Source organism: Heloderma suspectum, chromosome 2 (genome assembly GCF_057233095.1).
Source record: "Heloderma suspectum isolate Gila_16-S chromosome 2, 16-S_ref, whole genome shotgun sequence".
Taxonomy (NCBI): Eukaryota; Metazoa; Chordata; class Lepidosauria; order Squamata; family Helodermatidae; genus Heloderma; species Heloderma suspectum.
In genome coordinates this window covers 404,006,852-404,031,447 of record NC_139459.1, presented here as the reverse complement: position 1 = coordinate 404,031,447, position 24,596 = coordinate 404,006,852, and the positions used below count along the sequence as shown (strand labels likewise).

Here is a 24,596-nt window from a genome sequence, read left to right as displayed (position 1 = left end):
GGCAGGCAGGAACAGTGTCCCTCCCCACGCTGGCGAGTCAGCTGCTCCTAACTTCCACCCTGGGGCGGCTCTCTCCGGCCGCCCCCACCTGCTGTTCTCCTGGGATGGGCCCCTTGGGATGGATCCGGCTCCACCGCACCAACAAGGCCAGTCTCTGGCTAGGGCCACGGGCTCCACAAGAGCGAGCAGGGGAAGGAGCCCCCTGAAGGCCCCCATCTCTGGCCCAGCCCCAGAGCCTTGCGGCAGGGGGTCTCTGTGTGGGGGTCTGCTGGGGAACAGCCTGGCCAAGTCCATGCACAGCCCACGTTAGAAGAAGCTGCTGGGCAGGTTTGTTGCCCAGATAGGGAGGACCGACTTGCACCTCTTGGGGAGGGGGGGCAGAGGGGCACTCATGGGGGGGCTCGTTGCTCTCTCACAGTCGGACACTCGCTTAGTGTGTGCACGGTGCAAGGAGCCAAAGAGGGCACAGAGGAGATGCAGAGGGCAACACATGGGAAAGAGAGGCAGCAGGAGGGGGGGGTCCAGTAGGTGGGCCTTGACAGTCAGCTGCCCCCCCTGCCCCACTCTGGCCAGGTCAGAGGAAGGGTCCCCAGCTCCCTCACTGTACCTTGGCTGGGAGTTCACAGCCTTCTCTCCTTCTTGGGCACATCTCCAGGATGCTTTCACCCAGCAACAGCCCCGTCAGCACCAGGGCCTTTTCCCATTGGCTGAACTGGCCCGGTTTTTTCCAGAGCCACCCCCAATGCCCCCTTTGGGGCCAGGACTGGGCTAAATTGGGCACCTTTCGCCCCACGCGCTCCAGACTTTCTTCCAGTCGCCCGATCTCCACCGTGCGGGTCTCACATCTGGCCTTGGAGCTGAAATGCAAGCAGCAGCAAGCACCAAAGGGGGCTTTCCTGGGGCCCCCCACCTGTGTCTGGGGCTGCTGATCCTGCTGGGTGCTGAGCTCGGGCGAGGTAAGGGGGGTCCCTCAGCGGGGCACATAAGTGTGAAGCCTGGCGAGGGGGGGATTTGCAGGTGGACCAAATGGGCAGGGAGGAAGCGCAGGTGATCGACGCCCTTTCTTTGCAGCAGCCAGGCTGGGAGACTAGAAACTTCAACTGGGAGTTGGGGGAGAAGTTGCTAAGCTCAGAGGGGCTTTGCAGGGCAGGAAATACCCTCTTTTTCAAGGGGAGTTACTCTGTGCTCAGACTTCTACCCCACTTCAAAGGGAATGCTCCAGCGGCTAAAAAACAAAATCCCCATAAAAGAGCTGCTAATGTGACTAGATCCTCCACTGCAAATCATGGGAGGTTGTCACTCTCTCTCTTTGGCATGCAAGTGGGCTGGGCATATTCCAGGACTCCCGTGGCCTTGATTTGGATGTGCTGGCTGTCCGCCTTCCTCCTCCTCCTCCTCCATAATTTCAGTCCTCACTACAAAAAGCATTTATATCCAGAGGGGAGAGGGGACCAAATTCCCTTCTGCTTTTGGGACAAGGCTGGAATGGGGGCAACTTTGGCATTTGGCAATTCACAGAGACAGGGGCTAACGGGGGTGTTGGGGAATTATGCTTGGCCCTGGCCAGTCTTTGGCCTCCCTGGCTCAGGAAGCCCCCCACCCTGGCAAACACGCTCTTTTGTGTGTGGAGGCTCAGAGGGATCCCACCGCTACTGCCCAAAGGAAGGGACCGTTTATTGCCGAGGGCATGGGCAGGAGACAGAGGGAGGCTGCCCAGGGTGAGGAGCAGGGCAAGAGGAACTAGGGGTCGCTCCCCCAGAGCTGGAGAGAGCACAGCTCACAGCCGCACCCTAGGGTGGCTTAGCTGGAAAGAAGAAGCAGAGCTCGGGATGGAACTGGAGACCAAGAAGAGAGGGAAGGCTGAGGGAGTCGGGTACGTTGAGCCTGGAGAAGAGGCAATATGACGAGAGACTGAAAGAACTGGGCATGTTTAGCCTTGAGAAGAGAGGACTGAGGGGAGATAGGATAGCGCTCTTCAAGTCCTTGAAAGGCTGTCACAGAGAGGAAGGCCAGGATCTCTTCTCGATCATCCCAGAGTGCAGGACACGGAAGAATGGGCTCAAGTGACAGGAAGCCAGATTCCGGCTGAACATCAGGAGAAACTTCCTGACTGTTAGAGCAGTGCAACAATGGAACCAATTCCCCAGGGAGGTGGTGGGCTCTCCCACACTGGAGGCCTTCAAGACGAGGCTGGACAGCCATCCGTCACGGATGCTCTGACTTGGATCCCTGCACTGAGCAGGGGGTTGGGCTCGATGGCCTTGTAGGCCCCTTCCAGCCCTACTATTCTGTGATTCTATGACGAGAGCCTTCTTCAGCTGTTTGAAGGGCTGTCAGTCGTGTAGAGGAAGGGGCTTATTTGTAGGGCTGTGCACCACTTCGGTCCGAATCCCGAATAAGGAGGCAAAACAGGCTGCTTCGGAGGTGCCTCAGTGTGATCCGAAGCGGATCAGAACCGCACCGAGGCTCCCCGAAGCGGAGTGGCTCATTGCCAAAGCGCCTCGGTGCGCCTTGGAGATTTGTAGCTTTCCTTCTGAGCAGCCCAGACAGGCTGGCTCCAAATGTATCAGTTTGAGAGCGATCTAGGAGGGGGAGAGGAAGAGGAGGGGGGGGGAAGGGAGAGAAGGGGGAGGAGGAGGAGGGAGGGAGCTTTGGCGCATGGCAACTCTAGTTGCCAAATTAGGGCTGAACGGAACCCAGCAGTCCCCAGCCAGTGACAGCGGTGGAGGAGGGCGGGGAATACTGGAGGGGGGGGTCATCCTGCGTTTGCGCACGGCATGCGAGAGCGAGCAAGAGAGCGCGCGCATGCGCGCTGGTTAGGTGGTGGTTGGTTTGTCAGAGAGAGATCTGGTGTGCGTGCGCAGCATTGCGTTTCTTCCTTATTCATTCAGCTATTCCCTTTCTTTCTTTTGTAGATCCTTCATTTTAAAAACCAAACATTTAGTACTAAGTTTGAGTTTCCTCCCTGGTTCTTAGTCTCCTCCCACCCGGCCCTTCTGTAAGAGGTTTTACCTTTCATGCTTCTTTGTTCACTTAAAAAACCAGAAAATTTCATTTCAGTTGGTTAGCTTCCACACCCCCAACCCCTTTTCTATTCTCACTCAACCATTAGTTTGTCCTTACTTTGATTCTTTCTCTATATTACTTTCTTGTCCTTGCTCTTTGCCTCCCCTCCACCCTGCCCTGCTCGTTTCCTGTATTCCTTCCCTTCCCATTTACGTATGATCTCTTGGACTCGATGGCCTTGTAGGCCCCTTCCAACCCTACTATTCTATGATTCTATGATTCTTTTCCCTAAAAAAACAAAAAAAACAAAACCCTTTTCTCTTCTGTTAGGATTATAGGTCCCCCCCCCCTGTGCATAGTTTAGTGTTTGATTTTCTTGTGTGCGTGTGTGTGTGTGCGCGCGCGCGTGCGCTTTTGCATTGTGGACAAGCAAACAGTATGTAGCAAAGCACTACACACATTGACAGCTATTATTTCACCATCTCCTTCTGTAGTGGAAGAGGGGAGCCCGCTCATGGACGTCACGACAGAGGTGTCTGATGTCCTCAGCGTAGTGGAGGGTCAAGCGGAGGAGATGCTCCAGGGTGTGCGGGAGGAGCAGCAGCAGGCAGAGGCTCCAGCACCCGACCCCTCTCCCATTGCTCCGCCTGCTCATGTGGAGACCCCCGAGACTCAAGGCGGGCAGTCTCTGTCTCCACCGAAGCATCAGGGCAGCGTCGTGTGGGGCCACTTCGAGGTGGGAAGGTGTCCCAGCGCTGCCGCCTGCCGCCACGGCAAGGCGCCTCTGAGCAGGGGGAAACGGCCAGGGCACTGCAGCCCCAGCAGCCTGCTCCTGCTCTTAAGGAGGCAGCACCAATCGGTCCTGCTCGGAGAAGAGGCACCCACGTCCCAGCAGGCCGGCAGCAGGGCAAGCAGAAGGCTGGTAGTGCTGGAACTCCTGCAAGCGCCCCGTCTCTCACCCCCAAGAGGCTTAGGCAGGCCGCCCTGGAGGAGATGGGGGTGGGGGAAGTATGGGTCCACTAGGCAGAGGTTTCCAGCCCCTGACCAGATCACCAACTGAATATATAAATATAAACTGGAGAATGATGTGCGCTTTGCTACACTCTCAATCCTTTCAGTTCACTTGCATCATTTTTAAAATTAAAAACTCTGAAATTTGGCTGGTATGTGCCGTTAATTTTTTAAAAATTAAAATATAAAATAAATATAAAGTATTCATTTTGTGTGTGCTAAGAAAAAAAGCACATTAGCACAAAAACTACTCCAGCCTGTTTTCCCAGGTAATCGTAGAATCATGGGGTTGGAAGGGGCCTCCAAGACCATCGAGTCCAACCCCCTGCTTGGTGCAGGAAGCCTGATTCCCAGGCGGTCCCCCATCCGAGGACTAACCAGGGCTGACAGTTGCTTAGCTTCCGAGATCAGACAAGATCGGGGGCACCCAGCCCTGTGTATTCCAAATTCAGCCAAAGAGAGCCTGAGGTCATCCACTGTGAAGCTGAATGGGAAAGGAGAGAGGGGTTATTTTGCACTTCAAAGAAACCCGCAGCAGAGATGAGGGATAGTGATCTCCTCCTAATCATCACTTCAACACCTGACTTCTCTGATTATCCCTTTATGATCTTCGGTGTGAGTTTCTGAGAACAGCACATTTTATCTGTGCCTAGCACAAAAACTACTGGGCCAGACTGTCTGGAATTTGGCAGGTGGAATCCCCTCCATGGGGGCTGTCAGATCACCAAAGTTCATGCATTTATCACGAAAACTGGAAATGTTATGGCTGTTTATATTTTCCACTGCCAGTCAATGGGAAAACGTCATACCAGAATGATTCGGATATCCAAATCTCGCTTTGGATCCGAATCCCAAGTGAAGCGGATGGGGTCCAAATCAGTCTGAAGCAAAGGGAGGGTGTGTGTGTGTGCGCACAGCCCTACCTATTTGTTTTGGCTGCTCCAGAGGAGAGAGCCTGAACCAAGGGGTTCAAGGGACAAGAAAAGGGATTTCGCCTACCCTTCAGGAAGCACCTCCTGCCAGCAGGAGCAGCTCAACAGGTGGGGCTTCTCCTTGTTTTCTAAGCAGAGGCCAAAAGGCCACCTCCTGGGGAGGGGTGCTGTAGCTGTGGATTCCCTGCATCGGCTGCAGCAGAGGGCTGGACTAGACTAGATGAACTCTGAGGTCCCGTCCCACTCTAGGAATCTGTGGTTCTAGGAACGTCCCTCATGCCACCCCTCCTATTTACCCAAGGATTGATGGGGCCTTGATTCCCTGACCCGCCCCATCCACCACAGAGTGAACAGATGGGTGCCTTAGGGGGGAGAAGACCCCCCTGTCCCACCACCCCATCTTGCCTCCCCTTCCTACATGATGTTCAGGGGAGGGCAAGGATCTGGATCCTTTCCTTTCACTTTGTGCTGCACAGCCAAGCCCCTACCTTCTCAGCCCCTCTGCAGAAAGCCAAACAATCTCCCCCTTCATTGCAAGGGTTTCCATTCTCCTTTCTTTTCCATGGTGATGTGACATGTTTATTTTCCATTTACATATTTTCCCATTCTGATATGTATCTGAGAAAAAACACATTATTTATTAACTGCAGTATTGGTAATTACCATTATCATCATCAATATGGCCAAAGGGCTTATGGTTTCCATAAACCAAGAAATCCAAGCAAGGTCCCACTCAGCTGAGCTTCCTGGGAGAGTCTCCTCTCCTCTCCTCCATCCTCCTCTGCTCCTGCCCACTTTCACCCCCTGGTCCCTCCCTCCGTCTCTGCCCCTGCAGGGGATGACATCCTGTCCCAGGTGGCCTTCGTCCAGAGGACATATGACTCCGCCAAGGGGCCTGGGGAGTTCATGTTCGAGTTTGATGACGATGAGATCTTCCATGTGGACCTGGAGAAGAAAGAGACCATCTGGAGGCTGCCCGAGTTCAAGGAGTTCACCAGCTTCCAGGCTGAGGGTGCCCAGGGCAACATCGCCGTCCTCCGCTCCAACCTGGACATCCTCATGAAACGCTCCAACTACACACCTGCTGAGAACGGTACCAGCCCTGGGTGGTGGTGGGGGGGCAGGGGGGTCTCATTCACTCTCGCCCTTGCACCCACTGGCCTTCCTTTCTTAGCAGATGCTGAGATCCTACATGCATTTTTGCATGCCCTTCTAACCCACGTGCCTAGTGGGGGGAAATCTAAATTCTTAGAAAATACCAAATAATGGACAGCAACATCCTTTTGTTTTCCCTGACCAACGGAAGCTGTTTAGAACATGAGACAATCTGTGCCTAGTATAGAACCCATAGGCAGCAGCTCCTTCTCCCAGAAGTGGGGTTTGATCCAACATCTCCTGTTTCTCATGGCAGCCCCCTTACCCACTGAGCAGCAGGATACCACCCCAATTTCCATACTGATTTCTGAGTCATTACCTTTCGGTATCACCAGAAAAGAATTATTTTAATTCACTGAGAGCCATTCGGTAGGTCTGTGGGTGAGACTTTGGAAGCAGCTCAACTGAACCATTTGGGGTTTCTAGCTACAGTACAGGTTTACTCTCCTGACGTTTTTTCTTAATGCAGACAATCCACTAAGGAAGGAAAGAGCAGAACAGCAGCACAATCCCGCTGAAGGTGTAGGCAGGAAAATGTCTGGAACTGAGGTGGGGGGAGGAGGAGCTGTCCCTGGGGAAGGAGGATGGCGTGTTGGAGGTGGCCCTGCTGTCTTGACTGCTTGCTATGCAATCTGGCTCTCCCAAACTCTTCTCTTGCCCCCCCCCCCCAGTTCCTCCAAAAGCGACGGTGTACCCGGAGAAGCCGGCAGAGGAGGGGGAGCCCAATGTCCTGATCTGCTTGGTGAACGACTTCTCTCCCCCCGTGGTGAACATCACGTGGCTGAAGAACGGGCAGGTGGTGACGGAAAGAGTGGAAGAGACGGATTTCTACCCCAACAAGGACAACTCCTTCCGGAAGTTCTCCTACCTGACCTTCATCCCCACCAGGGGCGACGTTTACTACTGCCAAGTGGCGCACTGGGGCCTGGATGAGCCCCTGGTCAAGGAATGGAGTAAGCGGGGGGGGGCTCTCTTTGAAGGAGTGGGGGGAAGGAAGCACAGGCTGAAGGGGTGTTCGCACGTGCATTTCCATCACTTCACAGTGGCCACATGAAACGGTTCTTCACTGGTATGGAGCAGCCATTAGCGATCCTAGGACAGGGCTTTCATGTATCAACTGAGAACACCTTCAAATGCAAGACTTTGCCATGGAGGCAGTCCACACATTCAAACCTTAGTCATCATGGCATAAACCCACACAGTATGACAAATGCATGTGTGAACTGGTACTTAGAGACGCCACCCTCACAGTTAAAATCAGGCCCTAGAAACTGCGTCGTCAGGGTTCTGGGAAGTCTGTACAACACATCAGCAGTTCACTCTGAACTGGCCATGTAGTCCTGCCTCCAGAAAGGTTGAGAAACGTGGTGCTTCAGACCCCCTGGGAGATGCCCATGGTTGGGGAAGTCCGTGGAAGGTGGGGTCAGCCCTGGGACCCTTGTTTGATTCTCAGTGCCCAAAGCAGACAAGTGAGGAGCAGAAAACTCAGTCATGTCCATGACAGATACAGCACCACAGGGCCAGAAAAGGCAGGCAAGGGTCTGGGACTTTTCCCTCCTCGTCCTTCTGATAGCTCGTTTGCACCCCTCCTGTCTCCCCTCTCTCAGATGCCAACATGCCGGAGCCCCTCTCGGAGACCATGGAGAATGTGGTGTGTGGCCTGGGCCTGGCCGTGGGTATCGTGGGCATCGTTGTGGGCACCACCTTCCTCATTAAGAGCAGGCAGAACAGTGGAGCCAGATATCGCCAGGGGCGCCTGTGAGTTCTAGACGCCTGCTAAAGGCCTTAAAAGGGGGTGGGGGGTTCACATTCCTTCTGGTAGAGTGGGGGGACTCTCCTGGTGAGCCAGGGGTGCTGCCACCATGGGGAAAGCGATAAGTGGCAGATCTCTGCCATTCCTTCCCTCCTTCATGAGGCCTAGCAACCTTCTCCTGCAAGGCCAGCAGGGTTTGCTAACAAACAAAACGCCCATCTTCATGGCCCCACAAAGTGTGGTGTCCAGTCATACGTGGGAGGCAGCCTGGGGAAGGGGTGTGTGCATGGGGTGGGGGCAGGGGGGGTATTCCAGGCGGAGGGAGCAGCATGGGGGAAGCCACGGAAAAGGGGTCGCAGAGAGTGGAGGAAAGGGGTGCCCCACAGTGGATGAGTCAGTGAGGGATGTGAGTAAAAGCATGGGGTGGGGGAAGCATGAAACAAGATCTGGGTAGTCACAAGTGGCTGTTCAGATGAGGAGGATCTTTCCCCTTTATTTAAGGTCTGCCCCACCTCTGTCCATGAGAATTCTCACGCACACCTCTCCTTTCCGTCCCGCTCAGGTAAAGGAAGTGCACAGCTCCAGTTCCTTCCTGTGAGTTCTGCTCCTGCCTTCGTCTGGAAGTTCCAGGATCCCTTTTCATTGATGCTTCTCCTTCCTCGGCAATGCTTTCCCCCTCCTCAATCCGCTTGGAGAATTGGTGGGGGGCACTTTGCTGGCACTCTCCGATTCTCCCCAGCCTGAGACACGGCCTCTCCCCCAAACCCTGTGCTCACCTTGAAAAGGGCCAGCAGGGCAGATGAGGGAGGGCCCCCCAGGGGTCCCGAACAGGGAGGGAGGGAGGGTGGGGTGCCAAGAGCAATGCCCCAGAGACAGCTTCCCGAGGGTGCAAATTCCAGTCATGTCAGGCACAAGCAACACTTTCCTGATGAGCTCAACAGCAAGCCGAGACCCTGTTCTGGTGCCTCCTGCTTCCCAGGAGGGCTCTGCTTCAGTGCCTCCAGCGTCTCTCCCCAAGAGGGAAGAACTGCACCCTGCAGACGATTCCCTACAGGATGCAGTGGGGGTGGAATTGCCCAGAGATGCTGTCTGTCTCCTCCAGCTTCCTGTGGGCTCTCTGAGGTTGCCACATTCCTGGTCCCAGAGAAGCTCAGCAAAGACCGTGGGGTGGCTCCAGGTGGTGCATTTTGGCCCCTCGCTCCTGCCTCTCCAGGGTTTCAGTGAGAGTCTGCTCAGGTTCTGGGCATTCGAATCAGAGCATGTTAAAGCTTGAAGCCTTAGAGGCCATCTAGTCTAACCCCTTGCCCAGTGAAGATTCTGTAATTCAGGATGCAACTACAGCATCCCTGAGAGATGATCACCGCTCCCTCTGCTTCATCACCTCCAGCAAAGGAGATCCTACCACCTCCCAAGGCAGAGTCTGTTCCATGACTCAAACACTCCCACTGTTAGGATGCATCTCCCAACGTTGAGCCAAAATCTGCTTTCCTGCCCTGTCCTCCCACTGATTCTGGTCTTGCCCTCTGGAGCCACAGAGAGGAAACCTGCTCAATCTTCCACATGGCAGCCTTTCAGATATGTGAAGATGGCTCTCATGTCTCCCCTTCATCTTCTCTTCTCCAAGCTGGACATGCCCAGTTCTTTCATCCTGTCCTCGTAGAACTTGTTTTCCATACAGCTGACCATCTTCGTTGTCCTCCTCTAAGCCTATTTCCAGTTTCTCTCTATCCTTCTTCAAGTGTGGCACCAGAACTGAGCACAGTAATCCAGATGAGAGCTGACTGGCACAGAATAGAGTCCAACTATTACTTCTTGTGATCTGAACATTATGCTTCTGTTAAACGCACCCTAAGATTGCTTTGGCTAATTTAGCAGCTGCATCATGTTGCGGGCTCATTCGTTACCATGTTAAGCATCATGAGATCTATCTGTTAGCAGCAGAATGCCTCCCCCAAGGCTTCCTCTTGGGGAAATCACTCATGAGAAGTTCTTCTTTGGTCAATGATTGATGAAGGGTGCTTCCAGATAGAGAGCTCGTAGTGCTACTGATTAGAAGGCATTGTGTAGCTATTCTGTCTTTTCCTCCTTAATTGATTTTTTGCAGTAGGGGAAAAGATGGAGGAAGCAGTAGAAAAAGACAGGAGGGTTACAAGTGGAAGATGGCAACATCTGGACCCCGTGTAAAATCTTGTGAATGAGGCAGAATGATGGCAAAATAACAGCCTCATCTGGAAGCACCCGAGAGTTGGTTTGCATGTGCTGGGGGAGGGTCTTGAGGGATTTTGTCCTGTAACCATATTTCCTGCGAGGCCTGTGCATTGCGCCCCCCCCCACATACTTTCATGCTGTCACCTCTCTGAAGTCTGAATAAATTAGACCGTGTTTGTCTGAATGCATCTGTGTTTCATCCCCTCTGAAGAGAGTGCTTATCACCACAACGCCATCATGACCTTAGCAAGGTGCCACCAGGGCCTTTCCACACTTTCCGTGACAGTGACTTCACATTTGCAAACCAGGATATATTTGCCAGGTTGACTCAGCCAGTCCTGCCTCTCTGATCAGGGCACACAGGGCTTCAACACATAATTGTATCATTCACGCATTACGAGTTCTAAAATGTGGGATACATTGATCAGATTTGGTAGATTGTACACAACATGGTGGAGCTGAAGAACTCAGAAAATCATCTTCTGAGTGTGAATAACAGCCAACCAGCCAACCCCCTACCCATATATTGTGCCCTTGGGGGGAGCATTTGGTAGCTGTGTGGAGAAGGGGGGCAGTGGAGCCCTTTAGCGGTGGCGTCCTGACAGCGGCGTACAAATGCCCATTTTCAGAGATGTGAATGAGTGTGGTCTGGCAGTCACCTTGGGCTGTGGGATGTACAGCGAATCTTCCTCCTTTGCTCTGTTCCTTGGCCAAACAGAGTGTGCAATGCATGGGTTAGTGATGCTTCAAAAAGCTGTTTGACCACAGCAGGGCAGAGAAAATGAACAAGTGTCTTTGCGGGAAAACGAAAAATGAAAATGAACACGTGCCCTTGCAGACAAGATTTACTGCCTTGCACTGAGTACAACCCTTGGTCAATCCTGCCCTCCTGTATGTCTATATAGCAGATCTCCAAGGGTTTCAGGTGGCCGTTTTCTCTTCCTTGGCTACCCTGAGATCCTTTGAACTCCATTTGCTAGGATTGAACCCGGCCCTTTGGCATCCAATGGAGCATCTGAGCTTGGTTCCCTCCCTGAATCAGTGCAGGACAGGCCTATCACAGAGTTCTCGGGGCAGCTGAAGACAAGAAATAAAACACACTGACATTACTTTAAAACACATAAGGTTAAAAGTACAGCATAAAAACCCAAGTGGTGGAGAACAGAAAAACAATCATAGTGAAACAGATGTAGAAGGCCTGGGGAAACACAAAGGCCTTTGCCTGGTGCTGGGATGGGGCGTTCTGCATGCAAAGGAGGGGCACTACCACTGAGCGACATCCCCTCCCTCTGTGGGGAAGGCATTGGACAACTGGGAGGCCACCACTGAAAAGACCCTCCAGGCACCACCCAGCCCCTGACCCCATCTGGATGTGACCCTCCTTGGGAGAATCCCAGAGGCACCTGCTTGGCCGCTGTGGGAAACAGGTTGCTGGACTGGATGGGCCCTCAGCAGAAGAAGCAGCCAGGCTGATACGGACCACAATGGATCCGCAAGTCCTGCAGGAGCTCCAAGACCCTTGGGGCAGGATCCAAAGTTGCACAAGGGGCTTCTGCTTGCACAGCAGGACTTCCTCCCTTCCCCTCCCCCCATAGCCCCACTGCATACTCAGAAACTCTGCTCTGGGGGGCCTGTCAGTGGAAGACCTTCACTGGATTTCACCTCTGCTTGTTTCATGCCCGAAGTAGAAAACCTGAAGCGCCCTGGTCCAGAGAAACAGGCCGAGGAAGAAGGGGGTGGCTTTTCTCAATTTTCTTTTTTGGAAATCTCCTTCCCTCTCACCCAGAGCAAGTTTCTCCGAGCCTGCAGGCGCGTGAGCTGCTCAGGGCAGCCTGACACCATTCAAGAGACAGTGTTTGCAAAAACGATGCTTTCCCTGCCCAGCAACTGATGACGAAGGCAGTCCGGGAGCCTGTGATTGCCTCAGCTTCAGGAAAGTCCCCGCAAAACAGAAATCTAGACAAACACACAACACGTGACAAGCCAAGTCCAGAAACCCCTGCCAGAGCTAGGGATGTGCAAAAGTCACTTGCCTTTTCGAAGGGGTGATTCGCAGTGGGCATGAAGCTTCACAACTTCGAAGATCATGCCTCAATTAGGAAAAAAAACATCGCGGAGAAGCCCCGATTCTGCGAGGATAACGCCTTAATTTTAAAAACACACACATCCTGAGCGGGGGATAGGCGGGGGTAGAACTTAGTCTCATTTGAAGGGATAGAACAACCCCCTGCTCGATGCAGGAAGCCTGATTCCCAGGCGGTCGCCCATCCAACTACTGACCGGGGCCGACCCCGCTTAGCATCCGAGATCAGACAAGCGCACGCAGGAAAACAGCACAGAGCTCGAGTGTGAACCGAGCTCACGCGTTCGATGAAGCACTGCAACGGGGAAAATGGGAGAGTGTGAATAATCACGTTTTAATGCGAGAGCATTTAACCCGAAGGGACACCGAATCCATCGCGATGGCGGGCGCAATGCAGATCGGCCCCTGGAGCGCTGCGATCAAGTCTCTGCCCGAAGACCTCCAGCGACCATGAAAGGCCCCCCCTCCCCAGGCGGAGGGTTCCACTGTCTGACTGCGCTGACCCTTGGGAAGTCTTTCCTGGTGGTCAGCCGAAATCTGCCTTCTCACAGTTTCGCCCTTCCGGCATCGGCTGGCTGGACTGGCCTATTCCACAAATTTCTGTGTGACCTTAGAAACCTGCGCTCCAGCAGCCTGGCTTTCTGAACCCTGATCAGCTCCCCCAATGAGGTGAACCAGGAAATTCCCCGGGGTGCAAAACCTCCTGGGGCGCCTGACTCAGCCGTGTCAGTATTTCCACTTGGGGGGCTTTTTTTTAGTGCAAGCATCTCGGGGACATGGCGGGGGAGGTCAGATTAAGGTGCTGCAAATAAACATGAAATTAAGGAAATTGGATCCTGGTGCACCTCGAATCGTTCTGAATGTGTTTGTATGCTGCTCAGCAAATGACAAGGCAGAAGGCGGGGAGGGGGCCAGAGAGCATCCGTAATTGTAATCCGCATTGGCCAGGCCCCATCTGAGCCTCCTCTGGCATCTCAGGAAGGAGAGGCAACACAGAAGTCTTCGGAGCAAACAGACATGCTCCTTTTCCCTGTTCACAGAATTTCCCTCCCCCACCCCACCCCCACACAATTCATTTCCAGCTCTCTGGACATAGAAGCAGTCTCTGGACCCATAGTGTCCCCTGCCCCCACATCCTTTTCCCCCAGAAACCCCCTCTGGCAGCAGACACAACGCTGCAGAGGCACTCAGGTTTCGCTTCCCCAGCACCAAGCTGCACTCGGCATTTGTGGAACTGAAACAGAGAAACTGGCCACGACCCAAGTGACGCTGGTCAGCAAAAGGCGAAGTGAAGCCTCCTCACAAAGCCACTTCAGCTTCCAAGCCCCACAACAACTACACCCCCCAGGCCGTTCTCCCTCATCCCCTCGCAGCATCCTCTCCCCCTCCCCGCTCCAAGCCTTTACATTTGGGCAAATCTACCCATTTTTTTTTTTTTTACCTTGCAAGGCATCAGGGACATTTGCACAAATTGACTGGAGCACACAATCTGGTATTATATTGTTCTCCGTGTTGTGAGCTCTCACCCTCAGACTTCGCTTGCAGGGCCAACGTTGAGTCAGGCCCCAGAGAGACCCCTGTCCACTGAGCCTCCAGGACCCAAGACCCCGTCCCTCTGCCCGCTGGTGGACCTCTCACCAAACCCCGTGGAAGGTGATCCTGGGAGTGGAGGGTCTGCCAGGGTCTGCTGGACTTCAGCCCGTACAGAGGCTGCCTCCTTCTGCAAGTTCTCCCTGCAGGTCGTGCCAGAGTAGGGTGACTATTATGGGAACGCAACAGAGGGAAGCGGGAGCCAGGACTCCGGGCCTAGAGAAAGCCAGCAGAGTGTTTGGACTTACTGTGGAAAGGGGAGGGAGTGGGTCTCTTCGGTTAGTGGGATGCCGGCTCCACCCCCCACCCCGTTTCGTGGATCATGTCTGTCTCAAAATGGCCCAGGATTCTGATGGTGTTTGCTTTCCTGTAGATCTGCCTGCTGTCCCACCAGCCCCTCAAGAGTTCCTCTCCTCAAACAAGGCAGCGATTTCAGGAAATGGAGGGTGTGTCTAGCACACCCTCTAGCTACTCAGAGTAGACCTCCCCATCCAGTTCCACTGGACAGGCCCTCAAACCCTCAGAACTCCGAACCTTCTCCCTCCCAAATACAAATCCTGTTTCGCCTCAAGACATACGTGCAGCTCTCCCCCCAAAAGTCCTCTTTTTTATTAGAATGTTTGCCTCTAATATGGAAACTGGAAACAACCAAAGGGAACAAAGATATGAAGTTTGGAAACACATTAACACCCTTTCCCAACCGGGCACCCTCAAGATGTGTTGGACTACAAGTCCCATAAGCTCCAACGGCTGTGCTGTCTGTGGATGATAAGGCATGTAGTCCAAAACATCTGGAAGGGGCCAGGTTGAGGAAAGTTGCTGTCCTACGTACGCAGCATCAGGCCTGTATACTTCCATCAACTTAGAGTGGAATCCGCTGGCATGTCTCAGGGATGCTATTCAGGATGCCCAGCAATACAGAGGCAGCCGTGGGTGAATGCAGACAGCTGACCCTGGAGTGAATCTCATTCCCACTTGGGAAGGGGTTCTGGATAGTCCTGCCAGGTGAAGCCGAGACTCTGACCATTCTTCTGCTCTTGATGAGAATACCAGGAAAGGATAAGGATTTCCTCAAGATCTTGCAGGATGAAACCCCCTCCTCCCCCCCCCCCGCCCCAATTAACAGAAACAGGAAATAGAAGCCAATGCCAGGAGGAGAGCGCAAGAGGAGCTCCAGGCTTCAGATTCTTGTTTCTCTTTTTCACCCCCTCCAGTTTTGCAACTTCCCAGGAAAGAAGTACAAGAAAGAGCTCCAAGAGCTATGAAAAGCGCTGCCTTCCATGCTGGAAGAACTAGCTGATGAGTGCTGTGAGGAAAAAGAAGAGAGAAGAAAATGAAAATGTCCAGTAAAATACATAAATAAAGAGGAAAGTACAGACCTAGATGGTATGCGAGAAGAGAAGCTGGTCAGAGATACTGACTTGCCCAGGGGCCTTCCCACTCACCCCTTTCCCACTCCAGCCCCTCACACCACCACCATGAACCCTCTCAGAGTGGCTGATGGACCTTCCAGAAGGGCAGGCTGTCCAGGGGGCCGCAGCCAAGAGAGGGGGACCCCACCCGGTCAGCCTCCTTGGAGACTCTGCTGCTGACCCAAAGGTCAGCATATCTTGACAGACTGACCGTAAAGAGAGGCTGCAGGATGAAATGCCTGACTCAGATTTACCATCAAGTTTGATTCTATTCATGTAGAGCTTAATTGGTATGAACAACGTATCCCCCCTTTGGAAGTGCTAAATTAGCTCGACTTCTTGCAGTTGTGAATTGTCACTGTGCTTATCCTGTATATAGAGAGTTTTGCTCAAAGCCCCCTTTGCATTTCAATGCCTTTGGGCACCTCTGACTGGATCCCCCCCCCCCCCGTTTCCATATACACTTGTCAACTGGCTGGCAATCAATCTGTTTTATAATAATTGTACTCAATAATGGTGCTGCTCCAGTTTACTATTTTTGTATTAGTCTTATTGTTGTGCATTTTTTTTAATACTGTCCTTTAAGCTGTGATTTTAATATTCTCATATGTAAACCACTTAGAGAATTATGTGAAGCGATACATAAGTATTAAAAGTCAGTCAAGAAACAAACTGGGGATGACCCTTCTTGCATCTGAGGAAATGGGCTCTGCTCATAAAAGGTGCTGCCAGAATAAATCTGCAAGCCTTCAAAGTGCCACAGGACGCTTGGTTGTTTCTGCTTCAAGAGACTCGCAGAGCGGAGGCTTCTGTGCACCGCAGAGGAGCGGCACTCTGGATACTGACTTGTGTGGTCTTTTTGAAACATTTGCCAGCTACTTTGGGCAAATGTCTTTAGAAAGACAGGATTAAAATGGAGACAAGAACTGGGGGAGGAGGGACAGAGAGTCCTTACCTGCAGGTTGTTGGATGGGTGAGGCGAGAGAGAGAGAGAGAGAGAGAGAGAGAGAGAGAGAGAGAGAGAGATGGAGACACGGTTACATCCACTGAAGGGTGGGGCTGGTTTGTGGGAGAATGAAAACTTCACCCTCCTGCCCTCGGACCTGAACTGCCCCTCAAAGCACAAACTTCCCCTACCTCTTTTCAGCGCTCAGCCAAAATCCAGCATCACTGCAAAACACAACCCGTCTTCCCAGTCCAGCAACTGACTGGCCTCTACTTGACAGGGATCTCAGAAAACGCTCCACAGAGGACTCCTGTTGTCCTGAAAGGTGCGATGGCATTTAAGCACAAGGACCCCCCTCCCCACTTCCTGGGGTCAAGAACTCCCCTGAGAACATGTGCAGGATCTGTGCAACTCCCAGCATGCGGATTTGGGGGAGGGGAGGGCCATTACTGAGTGATCCTTTTGGTGCAGAAGGGCCCACCCAGGTTCAATCCTGGCATCTCCAGTTAAGAACGGGATCAGGTGATGGGAAAGACCCTTCTCTCTCTGCCCGAGACACCAGAGAGCCACGTCCAGTCAGAGCAGGCAGTAATAACACTTCCCATTTCCACAGCACTGTCATGTGATCTAAACCTGTCAACAACGACCCTGCAAGGTAAGCCAGCGTTACTATCCCCCATATTGCAGGTGGGGGGACGGAGGCTGAGAGCAACTTGCCGAAGGCCAGCTGGTTAGTTCTTTGCAGAGGCAAAATTTGAACTGGGCCCTTCCTGATTCACCACTCAGTCTCTTAGCCACTATGCTAAGAGGAGAGCAGTCACTCTCCTTGGATCAGGCCCCATGGACCTTCGAGAAGGGTCTCATCCAGGCGGATCCTGGGGGAGCGGAAGCTGGGAGATGCCTGGGCTGCTTCTGCGGCTGGAGGAGGAGTGGCAGGAGGGCAGGAAGCGCCCAGCCCAACGTGATCCACCCACCACAACACTCCTCTGGCGCATCTCTCTCTCTCTCTCTCTCTCTTTCTCTTTCTCACACACACACACACACACTGCTACCTTTCTTGCTCTTCAGGCAAGGGGAGAGTCCCATGGCCACAAAGACCATGCCCAGCACGGCCCCCACGGCCCCCGTCCACACTTTGCTCCTGGCAGAGTCCGACCTCCGTGGTTCTGTGGGAGGAGGAGGAGGGGAGCCTCACGTGAGCAGCAGGATCGGGGCAGGCCTCTCAGCCTCCCCGTTTCAAAAGGAGGATGTCTTACACGGAAGCAGGGTGTTCTTCAGTCCCCAGGGCTGACCCCTCAAGGGCTCACAGATGCCAGCCTTCCCATAAAGATCTCCCAGGGGAGGGGAAAGGATATAATCCCCAGGACCCCTCCTGGGTTCCAATGTGCAAACTGAAGCCCTAAACTCGGAGGGAGGGAAGGGGTGTCCAGCAAATGGGGGGGCAATCAGGAACAAAAAGGCTTCTGCTGAGGGATGCGAAACTGCATATAAGACACTGAAATACAGCAATATCTTACAAACACATGTGGGGTCCTTCTACCTGGTGCAGCCTGAATGGAGATGAAAGAGGAGTTCAAAAACCCAAGAGGTTGGAGCACCTCCTATTCCTGGGGGTTTGCTGGAGCTGGGGGGCTCCCATCCCCATCAGTGTGTGTCGGAGACCCTCAGACATCTGAAGTTGGCTCCCACCAAAGATTCCGCCCTTTTCCCTGAAGCCTTCTGCACGCGTTCTTTGGCACATAGGGGCTGGAAACAAAGCCCTATGAAGAGAGACTGAAAGAACTGGACATGTTTAGCCCTGAGAAGAGAAGACTGAGGGGAGATAGGATAGCACTCTTCAAGTCCTTGAAAGGTTGTCACAGAGAGGAAGGCCAGCATCTCTTCTCGATCATGCCAGAGTGCAGGACACGGAATCATGGGCTCAAGTGACAGGAAGCCAGATTCCGGCTGAACATCAGGACAAACGTCCGGACTGTTAGAGCAATACGATACTGGAACCATTTCCCTAGGGTGGTGGTGGGCTCTCCCACTCTGGAAGCATTCAAGACAAGGCTGGACAGCCATCCGTCAGGGATGCTCTGACTTGGATTCCTGCACTGAGCAGGGGGTTGGACACGATGGTCTTGTAGGCCCCTTCCAACCCTACTATTCTATGATTCTATGATTCTCAGGGCTCCTGTCACTAAAGCCAAGCACATGCAACTGGAACAACCACACATTGCTTCCTCGTTCCCTGAAACAACCACCTATGGCTACTCCTGCCTCCACTTCTCTCCCATGGAAACATAAGAGGAGCCCTGAGGCTGGATCAGACCGAGGGACTCTCTAGTCCAGCATCCTGTTCTCACAGTAGCCACCCAGAAACCCCAACGGGAAGCCACAAGTAGGAAACAAGTGCAATAGCGCCCTCCTGCTCCCCAGCGAGGAATATTCAGCAGGTGCTCCTGGCACTACACCCCCTCAGCGGATTTTTTGGTGGTAAGAAAAAGACAGAAGAAGCGGTGGGAAAACATGGGAGGGTCGCACATGGAAGTCCTGGACATCTGAAACCCTGTCAAATTCTGTAAAGGAAGCAGGATTGCTCAAGAAAAGCCTCACCCAGAGACATCTTGCCTGTGATACTGGAGCTGGCATGGAGCATCAGGACTACTGGCCACTGATAGTCGTCTCCTCCATGAATTAATCTAATCCCCTTGTAAAGCCCTCCAAGTTCCGGGCTTTCACTCCATCTTATGGTGACAGATTCAGTAGTTTAACACTGAATCTCCTATTGCTAGTTTGTTGTTGTTTATTCGCTCAGTCGCTTCCAACTCTTCGTGACTTCATGGACCAGCCCACGCCAGAGCTTCCTGTTGGCCGTCGCCAGCTCCCCCAAGGTCCAGTCCATCACCTCCAGAATGTCATCCATCCATCTTGCCCTTGGTCGGCCCCTCTTCCTTTGGCCTTCCACTTTCCCTAGCATCAGCATCTTCTCCAGGGTATCCTGTCTTCTCATGATGTGGCCAATGGATTTCAGTTTTGCCTTTCATATCATTCCTTCAAGTGAGCAGTCTGGCTTTATTTCCTGGAGTATGGACTGGTTTGATCTTCTTGCAGTCCAAGGCACTCTCAGAATTTTCCTCCAGCACCACAGTTCAAAAGCATCGATCTTCCTTCGCTCAGCCTTCCTTATGGTCCAGCTCTCGCAGCCATAGGTTACTACGGGGAATCCCATTGCTTTAACTATGCGGACCTTTGTTGTCAGTGTGATGTCTCTGCTCTTCACTATTTTATCCAGATTTGTCATTGCTCTCCTCCCAAGAAGTAACCGTCTTCTGATTTCCTGGCTGCAGTCAGCGTCTGCAGTAACCTTTCCGCCTAGAAAGACAAAGTCTGTCACTGCCTCCACATTTTCTCCCTCTATTTGCCAGTTATCAATCAAGCTGGTTGCCATAATCTTGGTTTTTTTGAGGTTGAACTGCAACCCAGCTTTTGCACTTTCTCCTTTCACCTTCGTCATGAGGTTCCTCAGCATCTCCTCACTTTCAGCCATCAAAGTGGTATTATCGGCATATCTGAGATTATTAATGTTTCTTCCAGCGATTTTTCACAAAAGTACACAAGGTGTTTTACACTAATCAACATAGTACAAAATAAGATAAAAATAAAGTACAACCTCAGAAACAATTTGAGGCTGTTTCCAGCCATAGGTTACTATGGGGAATCCCATTGCTTTCACTATGCGGACTTTTGTTGTCTCAGGCTGGAGGAATTGACAAATGGCATGGAAATGAAGGCACACAGAGCACCCAATTTTTACCTAACAAGGGACAGAAAGACACAATCGAACCCCTCAAATACAAAACAGCCACTGAAGCGTCACACCTAGGGATGGCAGAGAATTCCGCCACGGATCTCAGTGAGGCCGAATGCCAGTGCATATGGCCCCCAGAAATCTGTGGCGGAACAGCCTGCCCCCCCTGCCCCCCCGCCCCCCCACGGATCCCCCCCGGGATGAAACTTACCTGGGGCAGATCTTCTGGGTGGCTGCGGCGGCGGCTGTGGCGGCAGCGGCGGCGGCGGCGGCTGGTCTTCCGACCGGCTGCCGCAGTCGCCATTTGCAGTCTTGTTGCTTTTTTTTTTTTTACAAGATGTGATAGGCTACGTAAAGACTTATGTCTGGCTTAAAAAAAAACCCCAAAAAACGCGTGTATGCAAATGGCGGCGGCTACGGCCGCCGCCATTTGCGTTCCTTATTTTTATCTGTCTTAGTCTACGTAAATGCTAGACGTGCCAAAATAAGGAACGCAAATGGCAGTCCCCATGGGAGCCGCCATTTGCGTATGCGCTTTTTTCCCCCCCAAAGTCACCCGTGATAGGCTACATGACGATTTACGTAGCCTATGACGGCTGACTTTGGAAATCTAGCCGTGATAGGCTACGTAAATCGTCATGTAGCCTATCACTGGGTCTTTTTTTTTTTTACTTTTTGTTTCGCGGCCGGGGAGATGGGGCGCTTCTCCCCGGCCTGAATTTCGGCCGGGCGAGGCGGGAAGCCTCTCCCCCCGGCCTGAATTTCGGCCGGGCGAGGCGGGAAGCCTCCCCCCCCCTCGCCTGAACTTCGGGGGGAGAAGCGAAGCTCCTCCCCTCACTGCGAAGCCAAGCTGCGAAAAGGTAAGTGACTTTCGTACATCCCTAGACCCCATGGACCATAGTACGCCAGGCCTTCCTGTCCTGCGCTCTCTCCCGGAGCGTGCTCAAGTTCATATTCATTGCATCCGTGATGCTATCTAGCCATCTCATCCTCTGCCGTCCCCTTCTCCTTTTGCCTTCAGTCTTTCCCAGCATCAGGGTCTTTTCCAGGGAGTTTTCTCTTCGCATTAGGTGGCCAAAATATTGGAGCTTCAGCTTCAGTATCTGTCCTTCCAATGAGCACTCAGGGTTGATTTCCTTTAGGATGGACTGATTTGACCTCCTTGCAGTCCAGGGGACTCGTAAGAGTCTTCTCCAGCACCACAGTTCGAAAGCATCAATTCTTCGGCGCTCAGCCTTCCTTATAGTCCAGCTCTCACAGCCATACATTACTACTGGGAAAACCATAGCTTTGATTAGACGGACCTTTGTCGGCAAGGTGATGTCTCTGCTTCTTACTATGCTGTCTAGGTTGGCCATAGCTTTCCTCCCAAGGAGCAAGCGTCTTTTAATTTCATGGCTACAGTCACCGTCTGCGGTGATCTCGGAGCCCAAGAAAGTAAAGTCTGTCACTGCAACCATTTCTTCCCCTTCCATATGCCAGGAAGTGATGGGGCCAGATGCCATGATCTTAGTTTTTTAATGTTGAGTTTGAGGCAGGGGGCAAAATCGTGAGGGCAGAGGGAGGGCGGAAATCCTGCCATCCCCTCTCAATCCTGTAAGCATGGTTGAGGGAGGGACAGAGTTACGTCTGCACTGGCTCAATACACCTTATCTTTTTACTCAGTACAATTCACCCAGCTTCCCTTTTCTGTCCTGAATCTCCCCGCACTCAGCTTCATGGGATGACCCCACTGGGTCCTAATATTATGAGCGAAGGAGAGAAGAACGTCGCCCTTCCTACTTTATCAGCACCAGGCATAATCTCATACACCTCTGTCATTCCCACCTCAATTGCCTCTGCTCAAAAGCCCCAAATGTTAAACCCCTTTCCTCATTGGACAGTTGCTCCAGCCCCTTGATTCTTTGCATTGCCCTTTTCTGCACCTTTCCAGCTCTACAATACATTTCTGAAGTGCAGTGGCCAGAACTACACACACTATTCCCCGTCCTCTGCCTCCCATGTTGATTTTTAGATTGCAAGCTCCACTCCTCGCGCACGTCGTAAAGTGCATTGCACACTGATGGTGCCATATAAAGAATAATAATTACAATATGAACTCCTGGGTGATCACCAGGAATGTCACACAGGGAATATGGAGGAGCTCCAGACTTTGGCTCTCGCTGGAACATCCATCAGAACGGGGCACCTCCTGAGACATTGTGGGGCCTTTTAGCATCTTGAGCAGGTAGGAATGACACAGGTATGCAGAATTCCCACCCTCTTTGCTGGATTATGTCTCCATGGGGAAGGGGGAGGGAGGCTCGTACCCAACTGCACGGTGATGGGCGTCTCCAGGCTGGTGTTGTCCACCTGGCAGGTGTAGACATCTCCCCGCTCAGGCGTCGTCTCCAGCATCAGCTGGGTCTGGTAGGTCCAGTCTCTGTTCCAGAGCTCTTCCCCGTAGGTGACCCCGTCCTTCTCCTCCCGCCTGTTCTTCAGCCACTTGATCTCGATCTCCAGGGGATAGAAAATTGCTGCAGTGCAGAGCAGGAGGGTGTGCGGGGAGAGGGGGTCGTCCTTGGTGGGGGAGATGGAGACGGTGGGCTTCACTGGAGGGGAAGAAGAATATGAGTGCGACACCAGGGGGGGTGAGAGGGGGAAGAGAAGCTGAGAGAGAACCAAAGAACGGAGGAGGGTTTTCTGGGTAGTCCTGCGTCAGCAGCATTCTCCTTCCCTCTGCAGCCAGCCAGACACCCTCCTGGGGGGACCACAGATAGGGCACGGAGGCCGCAGCCCTTTCCTGCCTCTCCCCCAGCACGTGGCCTTCTTCAGAGGGAGGCTGAGCCTGCACAGGGAGGCTGCAGGCATCTTTCAGGCCTCGGAGGTGTTGGCAGGTGGGACTGTCACGGATTTCAAGACAATGGCTGGTTTCGCTGTATTGGCATTGCCAAGGCGGCTGTGGAGAAACGGGTAACTCCCCTGTCCCCTCCCTCGAAGCGAGAAAAGACGTCTTGTTCTGAAACGCCCACTGAAGCACTGCTGAAAATTCTGAATGACGCATGGCTGAAAATGTGGAAAGGCGAATACGTAAAAAATAGCGATTGCATCAACGGGAAGACACACAGAGACAGAAGCAGGTTCACAGTGAATTCTGGGTAAGTGATTGTCAAGAATGACGGTCTGCTTTCCGCCGTAAGGCCGGGTCAGGCTGTCACGTGGGATGCAGCCACCTGGGATGGTGTGTGACCTAGAGGCTGCTCGGCCCTCTGCGCAAGGCCGGGCGCAGTCCCTGCTCGTTGGGAAGTGCCAGCAGCTGCAGCTGGTGGGGAGTCCCAGCAGCTCGGAGGCCGGGGCGGCCACCCAGGGACTGGCCAGTGATTGCCTGAAGGAAAATCTGCCCTGAGTGGCCGGGGCTGGGCTTGCAGAGGGGGCTGAGGGTGAGCATGGGGTCTCCCTTCATCCTGGTGGTCCTGGACCTGCAGATGGCTGGTTGCTATCCGGGGAGATCCATACGCAGGTACGTTTCAGGCCAGGCCAGGAAGCTTTATTGTTTTGCCTGGGTGCGCGTTCATGAAGCTCTCTGCGTATGGTTAAGTGACTTGGCTTTGTACCCTCTTGTGGAACTTGCCACCTCCATGCTTCCCTTTCCCCTTTATTTTGATCTTAATAAACCTTTATCCAACCTTTAACTGGTGTGATCTCTCTGCATAACTTCAGTGCTGATTTCAGTGCCTCTTGGCTTAAGAGGGTGGCTACTATTCAGTCCCTCCAAAGGCCGGGTTTGGCCAGTCCTGTTTTTGGGAAGGGGATCCCAGGACTGGGTCCTGAGTGGTCCTCCCTTGCAGGGAGGTTTGGGTTCGTCCTGGCGTGATCTTTCCTTCACACTGATACTGACTGATACAAATGAGTAAGGCCAGGTGGATAACATCTAAAAAGAAAATGCTGAGTTAAAGCTCATCACTCAAGAAGAAAATGGTTGTGTGAGGGGGGAGGAGGAGGTATCACGATCCCTCATTCAGGGTCAAAGGGGCATCATTTTCCCTTATCCATTAATGAGCAGCAAATATTGTGCAAGGCAAGATCATGAAAAAGCTTGCTATATCGACGTCTAGAAAGAGTTCTGTACTTCAATTTATTAGTAAAGGTTGAGTAAAGTGATACTTATGAACTTGAGCACGCTCCGGGAGAGAGCGGAGGACAGGAAGGCCTGGCGTGCTATGGCCCATGGGGTCACGAAGAGCCGGACACGACTGAACGACTGAACAACAACAACAAAGAGATACTTTCTCAAAGATATGCTTGAAAATATAGAGTGTGGCTATTGGGCAGTATAGAAATGTATAAATAAATCAGTAAAATTAACTGTATCTAGCCTGAAAGGAGTATGTTTAAGCCTTCTCTGTATGTTTGAGTCTTATGGAAATCTTCTAGGCGTTGTGTTTGTGAGCCCCCTTCCCCCAGGCCGCAGCTGGCCCGTAGGGAATAACCTCTGGCTTGTTTTAGGGATACCTGAGGGTTGTCTAACCCACAAACAACCCCTGCTGCCTGGGTTCACGTGAAGCACCATGCATGTCATGACACACCAACCTGGGTGCCCACAGCTGCCATGCAAAAACGGTGCCCGCGGGTGCCTGACGCTACACATCAACCGCCATGGTAAATTCAGCTGTGATGGGGTGCCGTGTCATGTGAACCAGGGTAGAGGGAGGTAAGCGGAGGGGAAAG

The 24,596-nt window shown here is 52.8% G+C and overlaps 1 protein-coding gene across 2 annotated transcripts; it reads left to right on the top strand.

The window, feature by feature from the left end:
* The first annotated feature begins 753 nt into the window (after positions 1–753).
* Positions 754–10,249, top strand: LOC146356703 (HLA class II histocompatibility antigen, DR alpha chain-like). 2 transcript variants are annotated; one of them, XM_084841281.1, is made up of 5 exons: positions 754–956; positions 5,785–6,042; positions 6,776–7,057; positions 7,712–7,862; positions 8,420–10,249. In XM_084841281.1, the coding sequence occupies exons 1-5, from the start codon at positions 863–865 to the stop codon at positions 8,421–8,423; spliced, it is 789 nt and encodes a 262-aa protein (XP_084697407.1). In that variant the 5' UTR covers positions 754–862; the 3' UTR covers positions 8,424–10,249. The 2 variants fall into 2 exon arrangements, with proteins under 2 accessions (XP_084697407.1, XP_084697408.1); XM_084841282.1 differs by lacking the exon at positions 8,420–10,249 and having other exon boundaries at positions 7,712–7,866.
* Positions 10,250–24,596: the final 14,347 nt, after the last annotated feature.